Source organism: Ochotona princeps, chromosome 21, assembly GCF_030435755.1.
Source record: "Ochotona princeps isolate mOchPri1 chromosome 21, mOchPri1.hap1, whole genome shotgun sequence".
Classification (NCBI taxonomy): Eukaryota; Metazoa; Chordata; class Mammalia; order Lagomorpha; family Ochotonidae; genus Ochotona; species Ochotona princeps.
The window spans coordinates 10,961,062-10,973,996 of NC_080852.1; the positions used below are offsets into that span (position 1 = coordinate 10,961,062).

General features: G+C 41.8%; 1 protein-coding gene across 2 annotated transcripts in view; it reads left to right on the forward strand.

Moving 5' to 3' along the window:
* Positions 1 to 12,935, forward strand: part of TMF1 (TATA element modulatory factor 1) — a 33,448-nt gene that overhangs the window by 8,387 nt on the left and 12,126 nt on the right. For both annotated transcript variants that reach the window (XM_058678425.1, XM_058678426.1), the window contains exons 5-10: positions 871 to 976; positions 4,982 to 5,124; positions 5,363 to 5,529; positions 5,784 to 5,940; positions 8,341 to 8,433; positions 10,407 to 10,563. In XM_058678425.1, the coding sequence (XP_058534408.1) occupies positions 871 to 976; positions 4,982 to 5,124; positions 5,363 to 5,529; positions 5,784 to 5,940; positions 8,341 to 8,433; positions 10,407 to 10,563 (823 nt within the window). The remainder of the gene's footprint in view (positions 1 to 870; positions 977 to 4,981; positions 5,125 to 5,362; positions 5,530 to 5,783; positions 5,941 to 8,340; positions 8,434 to 10,406; positions 10,564 to 12,935) is intronic.

The window sequence follows — 12,935 nt, forward strand, 5'->3', positions numbered from 1 at the left end:
AGATTTCTGATGGTTAATAACTCTTCTTAGAGTCATAAAGTTAACTTACTCTAATGAGAGTTTCCCATTGTCCATGGTGGGGACATGTTAGACTTTGTAATTATGTGCGGCAGGAGGTAATCTGGTGCATTGTAGCAGTGTTCCTGGCCCCGACCCATGACATACCACGAGCACTACCACCTCCACCACAACCATCCTGGGCAGCTGTCATATTGCTAGATAGCCTCATGGCAGCAAAGCCATCCTGGTTGGGGACCATTATTTTTCCGTCCAAGTACTAACCAGTCCCACCCTGCTTAGCTTTGGAGATCAGATGACAGTGGGTGCCATTGGGGTTGCATGACTATAGATGGGAACCATTACTCTAATGTATCTAATTTGGAACTAATGCCAATTTTAAATGGTAACAATTAAGGTTAGTAATTATTGATTGTATTGCAATTTTTGTAGCATTATCTCAGGACTTGTCCTTTCTCTGCCTTCTGGCTCAGTGTAATAGGAATTTATAATTTCTGTATATTCCTGCAGAAATGAGGTATCACATGCTGTCTTCATTTCAGAGAGCTAATTTATAACCTAAGGGTGTCTGTCCAGTGTATCTCTTCCTGTAGAATGTTTGTAGAGATATGGAGGTTGTTAAAGTTAGCTTATCCTTGTTTATATTTCCATATGAAATCCTACATTTATGTCTGAACTTAGATTTGTGTATCATATACAGAACCTATTGCTTCAGGATATAAAGTTTATTGGAGAAAAGTTAGATTCTTTGGGAATATATTATGGATGGTTTCTTTGGGCAGGAGGAACAATTGAAATGTAGGAATAGAATTAAATCTATTTTTTGATATTCACAGATTTTCTTTTTATTAGGAAGTCAAAAATATAAAAGAGGAACTTGCCACAAGATTAAACAGTAGTCAGACTGCCGACCTTTTGAAAGAAAAAGACGAGCAGATTCGAGGGTTGATGGAAGAAGGTGCGTATTTTGGTGATGTTGAAAAATACTGTAAGAACAGCTAATGCTTCCTAATTGAAAATGTATTGAAATATATTGAAAACAAGAAATATTTGGACTTAAACTGTAGAAATCGAACACGATAGTGTATGGTAGAATGGGGGTAAGATACATAGTGATGGGAAAAAAGGCATAAATTTGTGCCTGTTGGTAGCCCCCCCCTTTTTAAAATTGATTTATTGTTATTTGAAAGAGAGTTACAGAGAGAAGAGAGACACAAAGAGACGGAGACATCTCCAGTTCACCGGTTTGCTCACTAAATAGCTGCATTGGCGGAAGTTGGGCCAATCCGAAGACAGGAGTGAGGATCCTCTTCTGGGTCTCCTATGTGGCTGCAGGACTTGACCCTCCTCCACTGCCTTCCCAGGCCATTAGTGGAAAGCTGGATTGGAAGTGGAGCCACCAGAACCCAAGCTGGCACCTGTATGATGCTGGCACCTCAGGCAGAATCTTAGCCTGATACACAGTGTCACCAGACCCCCATTTTTAAAAACGATGTATTTGACCAGAGAATCTTCCATCCACTGATTCACTCCCCAGATGGTAGCAATGGTCAGGGTGGGGCCAGTCTGAAGACAAGAATCAGGAGCTTCTTTTCTATGTCTGCTAAGGGTGGCAGGGGCCCAAGCGCTACGGCCATCTTCCATTGCTTTGCCCAGGTCATTAGGAGGGTGCTGGATTGGAAGTGAGCCGGAATCTGCACCTAGGTGGGATTCAGCATCATAGGTTATGACTTTTCATGGCACGCCACAGTGCTGGCCCAGGGAGTCCATTATTTAAAACAATACATGGTTTCATAAAATTCATGAAAAAGCAAGGATTCTTTGTTTTGATATAAGATTTCTAAAAGGCTTAGTTTGTTCATTATACACGTTTTTCATAAAATTTTTGAGAATTCCTTATATATGGATTTCAGCATTTTTGTCCTAAAATAAACTTTTCTTTCCATTTTTCTGGAGCCTTTAAAAAACCAAACAAACAAACAAACAAACAAAAAAACACTTGATCTTAGCCAAAAGGCTGAGAAGCAATTTTTTTTTAAGGATTTATTTATTTTTATTGGAAAGTCAGATATACAGAGAGGAGGAGAGACAGTGAGAAAGATCTTCTGTCCAATGATTCACTCCCCAAGTGACTGCAATGGCCGGTGCTGTGCTGATCCGAAGCCAGGAGCCAGGAAGTTCTTCCAGGTCTCCCACATGGGTGCAGAGTCCCAAAGCTTTGGGCTGTCCTCGACTGCTTTTCCAGGCCACAAGCAGGGAGCTGGATGGGAAGCAGGGCCCATATGGGATCCCAGAGTGTGCAAGGTGAGGACTTTAACCACTAAGCTATTGTGCCGGGCCTCATAAATTTTTCAGGTACATTTCTATTTAAGGTTCTTATTTTGAGGTTTGTGTAGTGTCTTGTTTGATTATGTTGTGTTGTGTTTTACTGGTGTTTGATAGTGACCTTTTCACTGCATTTATGCTTTTATTTCATATGATGTGCTTGTGCCTCTTAAAAGATTTGTAGTTAGCAGAGTTTCAGAAATTAAAAATCTCTTGTGAGATCAATCATTGGTATTGGACATTGGATTAATTTCCAGGAGAGAGGTGGCTTTGGAAAAAAGTAGTCAAGTCACTATCTCTATTCTTAAAGTTTTTCTTATTGTAACACTTGATGGGAGTCAGTGTTAAGGGTGGCGGATTAAGTGGCTGCTTCTGATGCCTGCATCCCATGTTGGAGCTCCAGTTTGAGTTCTGGCTGCTCCGCTTCTGATCCAGTTTCCTACTAGCCTGGGGAAGTGGTGGACCATGGCCCAAGTGTTTGTGCCCCTGCCATTCGTGTGGGATGCCTGCATGGAATTTCTGATTCTTCGCTTCATTCTGAAATAGCCCTGGTGATGGCAGCTATTTGGAGAGAAACCAGTGGATTGAAGATCTCTTCCTATCTCTCCCTCTGTCTCAGCTGCTGTTTCTTCTATATACATAAGTGCTTTTTTTTTTTTTTTTAAAGGAGTAACACTGCTTGTAGAAATTTTTCAAATTTTAGCAGAGCATAGGAATAAAGAGAAAAATAGGTTATATTCCAATATATTAAATATTAGTTTCTTTTAAAGTGCTTTCAATAGTTAAAACTGATTATATGTTTAATTTGCAATCTTCTTTTGCATCTCCTTTTGCCATTAAGTGTTTATCTTTATTAATGGCCATGTTAAAATATCTTACATGGACATACCATAATTTGTTCTGTTTTCCTACTAATATACATGAACTGGTGCTTGTCTGAGATGTCCATGTTGCAGGCAGCAGCTTAACCCAATATGCCTCAGTGCTAAAGCCCAAGAAATGAAATGTTTTTAAAGCTTAAAGCAGAGGTACTAAAGACTCAAGACTGAAGCATATCAGAAAGAGAGCTTGATTTACTACCTGGAAGAATAATTGTTCACATCTTGGCATAACTTCATCATTGTCTTTCTCTACACTACCTTTTGCCAAATAATTTCCAAATAGGTTACAGATACTAAATATGGTGCTCTGATATGGGATGCAAGAATTCTGAAAAATTTATTTATTTGTGTAAGTAGAATAGATTTCATGTATTTCACATCTGCAATTTTGAGAACATAATGATACTTCCCAACCTCCCTGCTCCCTTCCCTATTTTTTGTGTACTTTTTGCTGAAACGCTTTCAGTTTACTCTATAATCATAAGTTTAATCCATCACTTAATGAAACATTTAAAAAGTAGAAAGACCACTAATAGTCAAATCTTAGGATGTCAGTTTAAAGTTTTTCTTATTTTTTTTTAAAGATTTATTTATTTTATTACAAAGTCAGATATACAGAGAGGAGGAGAGACAGAGAGGAAGATCTTCTATCCTATGATTCACTCCCCAAGTGAGCCGCAACGGGCCGGTACGCGCCGATCCGAAGCCGGGAACCAGGAACCTCTTCCAGGTCTCCCACACGGGTGCAGGGTCCCAAAGCTTTGGGCCGTCCTCTACTGCTTTCCCAGGCCACAAGCAGGGAGCTGGATGGGAAGTGGAGCTGCTGGGACTAGAACCGGCGCCCATATGGGATCCCGGGGCGTTCAAGGCAAGGACTTTAGCCACTAGACCATGCCGCCAGGCCCAAAGTTTTTCTCATTGTAACACTTGATGGAAGTCAGTGTTATGGGTCCCCATAACACTACATTTTGTGTGTTCATATACATTACGTTTTGTGTATCCTCTGTATTAGCTACCACAAGTCAGAGACAACATGCTTTTTTTTTTTTTTTTTGCTGCTGGTTTATTTCAGTAAGCATAATCTCCATTTGTGTGCATTTTGTTGCAAATGGCAAGATTTCTTTTTTTTTCTGGCTGAATAGTATTCTCTATATAGTAACATATATATAATATGTGGTCTGTAGTATATATAGTCTATAGAGTATGTATATATTATACATGTAGTATGTGTACTGTATCATTTATATACAGAATATATGCATGTGTGTAGTATGTGTAGATATATCTATGTATTTATATATATATATACACACACATATCATATTTTCTTTAGTCATTGGTTGGTGAACATCTTGGTTGATTCCTTATGTATTGTGAATTGTACTAGTATTAATTTGGTGATATAACTTTTCATATCCGAGTTTATATACTTTGGAAAAATTTCCAGTGGTGGGATGGCTGAGTTAAATGGTAGATCAATTTTCAGATTTCTCAGGAGTTTCCATGCTATTTTCTATAAATGGCTGAACAAGTTTACATTCCCACCAACAGTGTATGAAGATATCTTTTCCCCACATCCTCACCCACACTTGTTATTTTTGATGATAACCATTGTCTCTGGCATGAGGTGAAACAGCCATGTGGTAGTTGAAGCCCCTGAACCACAATACCTGTCACTTGATATGACTAGTTGGATAACACATTCTATTCAGATTCTGAAGGAATCATTTGAATTTATACTTTTTTACCATTGCCAGGAGAAAAACTTTCAAAACAGCAACTACATAATTCTAACATCATTAAGAAATTAAGAGCTAAAGACAAAGAAAGTGAAAATACTATTACAAGGCTGAACAAAAAAGTTAAAGAGCTAGAAGAGGAGTTGCAGCATTTAAAACAGGTAGCAACCATTATTCTATACATTTATGCATTTATGTTATTCTGATATCAACACTTTGCCATGGCTTATGAAGCACTTGGAATGGTTTAATTGGTGGTATCATGTTAGTGTATTCTAAACAATTTAATAGGTGAATATGAGGATTTTTTTCGTTATTTTAATACATGACAGTCCTGGAAAATGCTTATTTATCATGCTGTTTCCCATTGAAAAATGCTTATTATACATTTTAACTCAGGTCCTAGATGGCAAAGAGGAAGTTGAGAAGCAACATAGAGAAAATATTAAAAAACTCAATACTGTGGTAGAACGCCAGGAGAAGGATCTTGGCCGACTTCAGGTAGACAAGGAAGAACTTGAAGAAAAGAACCGAAGTATTCAGGCCGCCCTGGATAGTGCATACAAGTAAGAAAACAAGTAGGCATTTAGAACCAGGTATCCTGGAGTGTTGAAGTTCTTTTTCTGCTATTACTGCCGTATTTATAAACTTACCTACGTGTGAGCCTGTTACTGCTCAGAGCAAGATCGATCGAGAGTACTTACCATGTCCAGTGTTGAATGTTCCCTCTTCCGTAAATGTCTTTGGTGTATAGACATTAACTGGGTACGTGGTTAACTGTGTGTTATTCTAAATAAAAATTACTGATCTGATTTTTAAGAGAACTTACTGATCTTCACAAAGCGAATGCTGCAAAGGATAGTGAGGCACAAGAGGCTGCTCTGAGTCGGGAAATGAAAGCCAAAGAAGAACTGTCCTCAGCCCTGGAGAAGGTGCAGGAAGAGGCCCGTCAGCAGCAGGAGACATTGGCTGTTCAAGTGAGTTATGATGATGGCTGAAAGTTATCAGTGTATTTATGCTGCTGCAAATTAAGCAATGCATTAGCTAGTTTGAGCCAAACCTTATGTAGTGGTTTCTGTATTAAACTTCCTTTGTATCTTGTTATATATTTTCCATAGTGTTGCATTGTATTCAACTTAGATCTAGTTTTTAGTATTTTGTGTTATTTTACTTTAATTTACTGTGTTTTATTTTATTGTGAAGGTACAGTTACAGGAAGGGAGAAATAGAAAAATCTTCCATCCTCTGACTCATATGCTAGACAGCAGCAGGCAGGGCCGGGCCAGGCAGAAAGCAGTCTCCAGTGTCTTTTGCAGGGGCCCAGCAGTTGAACCATCTTCTGTTGCTGAAGCAGGTGCATTAGCACAGAGCTGGATCAGAAGAGAAGTAACATGACCTCCAGCCAGCACTCATGGGATTGAGCAGCAGCTCAGTCCACTGGGTCACGGCACTGACTGCAACTTAAAAAAAAAAAAAATTGTTGGTTAAAATAATGTTTACATTGGGCCTGGTGCGATAGCGTAGTGGTTAAAGTCCTCGCCTTCAAGTGCCGGGATCCCATATGGGCGCCGATTCTAATCCCGGCAGCCCTGCTTCCCATCAAGCTCTCTGCTTGTGGCCTGGGAAGGCAGTTGAGGACGGCCCAAAGCCTTGGGACCCTGCACCCGCGTGGGAGACCTGGAGGGGATCCTGGCTTCAGATTGGCTCAGCTCCAGCTGTTGCTGCTGCTTGGGGAGTGAACCATCGGATGGAAGATCTTCCTCTCTGTCTCTCCTCCTCTGTGTGTCTGCATTTCCAATAAAAATAAGTATAATAATAATAATAAAAACAATATTATGAAAGTGGGGCTGGCACCATGGCGGCATAGTAGGTGAAGATCCAGCTATAACACTTTCATCCTCTATGGGTGCCCTTCATATCCTGGCCGCAGTGGAGGTTGGCTCAAGTCCTTGGGTCCCTGTACCCACGTGGGAGAGCAGGAGATCCAGAGGAAATTCCTGGCTTCAGATAGGGTCAGCTCTGGCCACTGCAGCCATTTGGCAGTGAACCAGCATATAGAAGGTTGCTCTGTCTCTTCTCTCGGTAACTCTACCTTGGGGGCGGGGGGAAAGAAAGGAAAGAAGAGTACTGTGAAAGCTAGGATTCCTTTTTCATGAGAAGAGCACATAGGAGGGACAAGTCAAAAGCTCATGGAATTATAGACTTACTTTGAAAAGCTTTCTGTAGTTTTTTCATTAGGTATTTTCCTGTGAGCTTTTGAAGACACCTTGTATACATGGGTTAGCACAAAAAACCAAATCTTTTAATTTCATTTTCTCTGAGCTTTTTGAATGTACGTAAATATAAAATTTCATAACAGTTCATTTTATTCTGAAGCTTGGTTTTTTCTTTCAATTTGTTTTATTTATTTGAAGAATGACAAATTTATTCACTGGTTTATTCATCATATGCCTACAAGAGCCAGGGCTGAAGATTCAATCCTAACGTCACATGGATGGCAAGAATCCAGACTTGAGTCGTCACCTGCCGTCTCCCAAGGGTGCTCATTAGCTAGGGTCAGAAATGAAGCTGGCAGGGTCATGACCACTGTAGCAGATGTCTACTACAGGATGTGAGAAATTTAATGTTCCTTTAAACCTGTTGGCATGATGTTTTCCAAAAAGCATATTGTGATTACAGTGTGTTTAGGGGTGTGTGTTGTGCTTTGTTTTCATAGTTCATCTTGCTCCTATCATGCTCTACTTTTTGCTTTTTTTGTTGTTGGTGTTGAAAGATTGATTCATTTCAAAGTCAGAGTTAGAAACAGAGAAAGAGGGACAGAGAGGACCTTCCAGCCACTGATTGACTTCCCAGAGGACTGCAGGGCTGGAGCTGGGTCTGTCCGAAGCTAGGAGCAAGGAGGTCCTTCTGGATGTTCCGTGTGGGTAGCAGGGCTCCAAGTCCTCGGCCCATTTTCTACTGCTTCTCCAGGCATGCTGGCAGGGAACTGAATAGGAAGTGGCTGAATAGCAGATGGGACTCGATCTACGGCCAATATGGGATGCTGGTGCTACAGATGGTGGCTTACCTACTGCCCCAGGGTACTGGCCCCAGTCTGTTTGTTCATGTCAGAATGTATGGTTGCTTAGTCTTTCTTTAGTATTACATGGCTGGGGTTGTGCTTATACACATTTATATGCTTTTCGTTGCTTAGCAGAATGTTTTATTAAGTAGTTATTTTAAAAATTTTGGAATTGCTTGGGGTGAATATTTGTGATAATCCCATGTAAAGCTAATTTTCTAGTAGAAAGTATTGTACATGATCAATAGGTCAACACAACACATAGTAATTACAAAATTTAGTATTGTGACAGTATGCTTTCTGTTTTCTCTTACAGGTGGGGGACCTTAGGCTGGCATTGCAACGTGCAGAACAAGCTGCTGCCAGGAAAGAGGATTATTTACGCCACGAGATCGGTGAACTCCAGCAGGTACCGTCACGGATTTCCTAAATACAAATCCAAGAAGAATGTTTTCCTAAAAATAAAGTTGATTCATTGAGATTCATGGAACTGAGGAGTTCACTGTGCATTAGTCATTTGTTGTACTAATTTTTTGAGTGTTTATTTTCATCTGCTTGAAATGTTGAGAGTGTACCTTTTCATGAGAGAGGGAGAGAGAGAAGATAGATTTATGTACTGACACGTTCCCCCCAAACCTTGAAAAAGCCAGGAGCCTGGAGCTCCGTGTGGATCTCCCACATTGGTGGCAGGCCAAGCACTTGAGTCATCATCTCTGCCTCGCAGGGTGCATTAGCAGAAAACTGGATTGGAAGTGGAGATACCAGGACATGAACCAGTATGTCAGTACGGGATGAAGGCATTTCAAGTGGCAACTTAAGTTTTTTTTTTTTTTTTTTTTTTTTTAAAGATTTATTTATTTTATTACAAAGTCAGATATACAGAGAGGAGGAGAGACAGAGAGGAAGATCTTCCGTCCGATGATTCACTCCCCAAGTGACTGCAACGGCCGGTGCTGTGCTGATCCGAAGCTGGGAACCAGGAAGTTCTTCCAGGTCTCCCACATGGGTGCAGGGTCCCAAAGCCTTGGGCTGTCCTCGACTGCTTTCCCAGGCCACAAGCAGGGAGCTGGATGGGAAGTGGAGCTGCCAGGATTAGAACCAGCGACCATATGGGATCCCGGGGCATTCAAGGCGAGGACTTTAGCCGCTAGGCCACGCCGCCGGGCCCGGCTATGTGCTTGTGGCTTTTGTGAATGAGAGCAGAATGAGCACCCTGTAAGTATATATATGGTGGGCTGGCATGGCAGCTCAACTGGCTAATCCTTCGCTTTAAAGAGCCAGCATCCCATATGGATACCAGTTCATGTCTCAGCTGCTCCACTTCACTTCCAGCTCCCTGATATTGGCCTAAGGAAGCAACAGAGGTTAACCCAAGGCCTTGAGACCCTGTACCCACTTAGGGGACCCAAAAGAGGCTCTTGGCTATCCTGTCTTCAGATCAGCTCAGCTCTGGCCATTGCAGCTAGTAGAGGAGCGAACTAGTAGATCGAAAAATCTTTCCCTCGCTGTCTGTTTCTGTAAACCTACCATTCCAATAAAATAAATCTTAAAATACACACACACACACATGCACACGCATGCACACACACACACGAGGCCGGCATTGCTGTATATAGTACTGCAGAAGCCATCTGGGTGCTGGCTCAAGTCCTGGCTGTTCTGCTTCTGATCCAGCTCCGTTGTCTTGGCCTTGGCAAAGTAGCACATGATTACCCAAGTACTGGTCCTCTCCCACCCTCATGGAAGACTTGACCAAAGCTCCTGGTCCTGACTTCTACGGGCCCCGCTCTGGCCATTGTAGCTGCTGGGAGTGAACCGGCAGATGAGAGATCTCTCTCTGTCTCTTTCCCTAAGTGTGTTTTTCTTTCCATAGCTCTGGCTTTCAAATGAATAAATAAATCTTAAGAAAAAGCACAGAAAACTCGTTGATTTTGTTTTTAATAGCTTGTTAGTGATGATTAGTCTTTGATTACTGTGGAGTGGGTGATCAGTGCCTGCTTACAATGCCACTGCTTTTGACCAGTTTTCAGTTATTGGATGCATATAGGGAGAGGAAAATAATTCAGGTTGATCTTTCTCTTTTTATCAATAACTGAAAGTAGCTGGATGAAGAGGCAGCACTGAGAGGTTTGTGTGAGCTCTTTTATCTTCATATAGTCAGAGACTGTCCTAGAAATGCTTTGTAAAGAAGCGCTTACTTAGATATTTCTTAACAGTTCAAACTGAAGGATTGAATAGTTGGAAAAATAACTTTAGAAAGCAAATAATTCTCTTCTGGAAAAAATACTTTGTTTCTGAAATCCCTCATAAGTCTGAGTTTGTTAGTATTTTCAGTAGTTTTAATTGCTGTCTGTGGTGATAACTTAAGATGTCATGATTCAGAGACTTCAAGAAGCAGAGAATCGAAACCAGGAACTGAGTCAAAGTGTTTCATCAGCATCCAGACCATTGCTTCGGCAGATAGAAAATTTGCAAGCGACTCTAGGATCCCAGACATCATCGTGGGAGAAACTGGAGAAGAATCTTTCTGATAGGCTTGGTAAGTGCTTTAATTTTTATGCTTAATGCCACAGCCTCTCTTGTTCGTATTTTAAAATAATGGTATGAAAGTTTGTGTGATCTAATGTTAGATTTTACATCTAACATCTTTTTACATCCTTTTCTGTTTCTTTATAAGACCTTAATTATGACTTTTAAGCAATTTTGTCTCTTATACGATGTGTCAGGTACTACCTAACATACTCCTGAGTAATTTTTTCATTCATTTTTATTGGCTACTGGTTTTGTGTTTCATTGTCTCTTGCTCGATCTGTTCCCAGTTTAGCTTGTCTGCAACAGTGCTTAGGGTGGTGATCAGATGTGACTCCAGTCAGGTATAGAATCCAGAAGTAGGATTGGTGCTGTGGTGTAGCAAGTTAGGATTCCGCCTGCAACGCTGGCATCTCATATGGGAATGGTTTGAGCTCTGGCTGCTCCACTCCTGATCCAGCTCCCTGCTAATGACCTGGGAAAGCAGCAGAGAATGACCCAGGTGCTTGGAGATTCCCACACCCACATGGGAGACCTAGGAGAAGCTCCTGGCTCCTGACCTCAGATTAGACCAGTTCTGTCTGTTGCAGCTGTTTGGGGAGAAGAGGGTGAGTCAGCAGATGGAAGATCTCTTATCTCTCTGTCTCTATAATTTTGCCTTTCAAATCAAAGTAAATCTTAAAAAAAAATTCCTGGAGCAAAGGTAAGTGCAAGAATTGTAAAGATGAAACCTTTAAAGAACAGTAAACTGAACTCAGAAGATTCCAAATTTTGTTTCTAAACAAACAGGTAACTTATGTTAGATTCAAGTAGTATGTTTTGGATTCACGAAAAATTCATGCACACTTAAAACTCTCTCATTTGAGAAGTACCATGGTGTAGTGATAAAAGCAGACCTAACATGGGCATTAAGAGACATGGACTGCAGCTGTTTTGTTTTATTTTGGATTATTCAGTTAGACTCCTCCTCTGAACTATTCCTTGTGAATCAGGAGTCAGTTTGATTAGTGGCTTTCAGATGATCTTCAGTGCCCTCTTGGGTTGCTCTGTACTGCTGTCTTGGTAAGAAAGATGCTCTCTAAGTAAGGTACTGTGCCCCTGCAGGCTGCTTGACATAAAATAGGACCTCCTAAGTCTACTTTTTTTTTTGAACCAGAGTGAGTTTATCTTTTTTCTTTTTAAATTTTATTTTAAATATTATTTACATAGTTGAGAGGGATGCCTATGTGGGCCTCTCATTAGCATGGGAGGGTCAGATGGTGGATGGTGGGTGGGACACATGTTTCAGTCTTTTTTTTTTCTTTTTTCTTTTTTCTTTTTCTCCTGTGTCTGCAAGGAAGAATGGGGAAAGGGCCGCTCCTTGCCGTCAAACTGCATTAGCATCCAGGGGTAGGGGATGCTACTTTGGTGCACCCCAGAGACCCAGCGAGTTTCCGAGGGTATTACCTGCATGGTCTTGATAGCCCTGAGCCATTGTCGGTTTTGTTGTCTGTTGATTGACAAAGTGCACCTTCATGCATCCGCAGACCTAGGAACATGGTGCCAAGCTTGGCCAGGAAAATGGTCCAACTTGTGCTTTCCATCCTCTGATGAGGCTGTTGGTGTTCCCTGCTGACGTGGATGAGCTGGCCACCGTGTTCTCTGAGCGCATCTGTACGTGCTGCCCACTGCACAGGCATCAGCAGCTGAGGAGGCTGAGTCCCTAAACATGTACTTTGGGTCAGACTATATGTGCTGTGATTTTTTTTTCCTGTAGTTAAGGTCTCAGTCCAGTGGTGCATTCAGGAAATCCCTCAGGAAACCATGCCTGGGGTGACCTCAGACTTGACTTTTGTATGCCAGCCAGTGCCAATACTGACTGGTAGATGTAGCTTGGTCAGTTCTACCTCAGCCTTATATATCACACGAACTGAAGGGTGCTGTGGCTCAGCCAAACCTAGCCCAACCAGCCTGTCACAGACCCAGTCTTCAGACATAGCAGTGGGTGCCCTGGCCTGGTTGGGGCGACTCCCTATTACCCCCATTAGGCCTGCCCCTAGCCCCAGGCTTTGCACATTCCAACCTCTGCTGCTGTCTAGCTTAGTCCACATCCCATCCAGCTCTCATGAACACCCATGGGTGCTACAGCTTAGCTCAGCTCAGTCTGCCCCCAGATATAATCCTCAAGTATGCTGATAGGTGCCCTTGCCTTGTCCAGCCTAACCCTCCCCCTGCCCTGGTTCTTGTGCTAACTAGCAATAGATATAGCCTGGCAGACAGTGCCCAAAGTTCTCCTGCTAGGTATGTTTTTTCCAGCCCCAGTACTGTACCTCTCAGGAGATACTGTGGTCCAGCCTCATATGACTCGCACCAAGTCCCAGCATTTGCCAGCTGGTGCTGCAG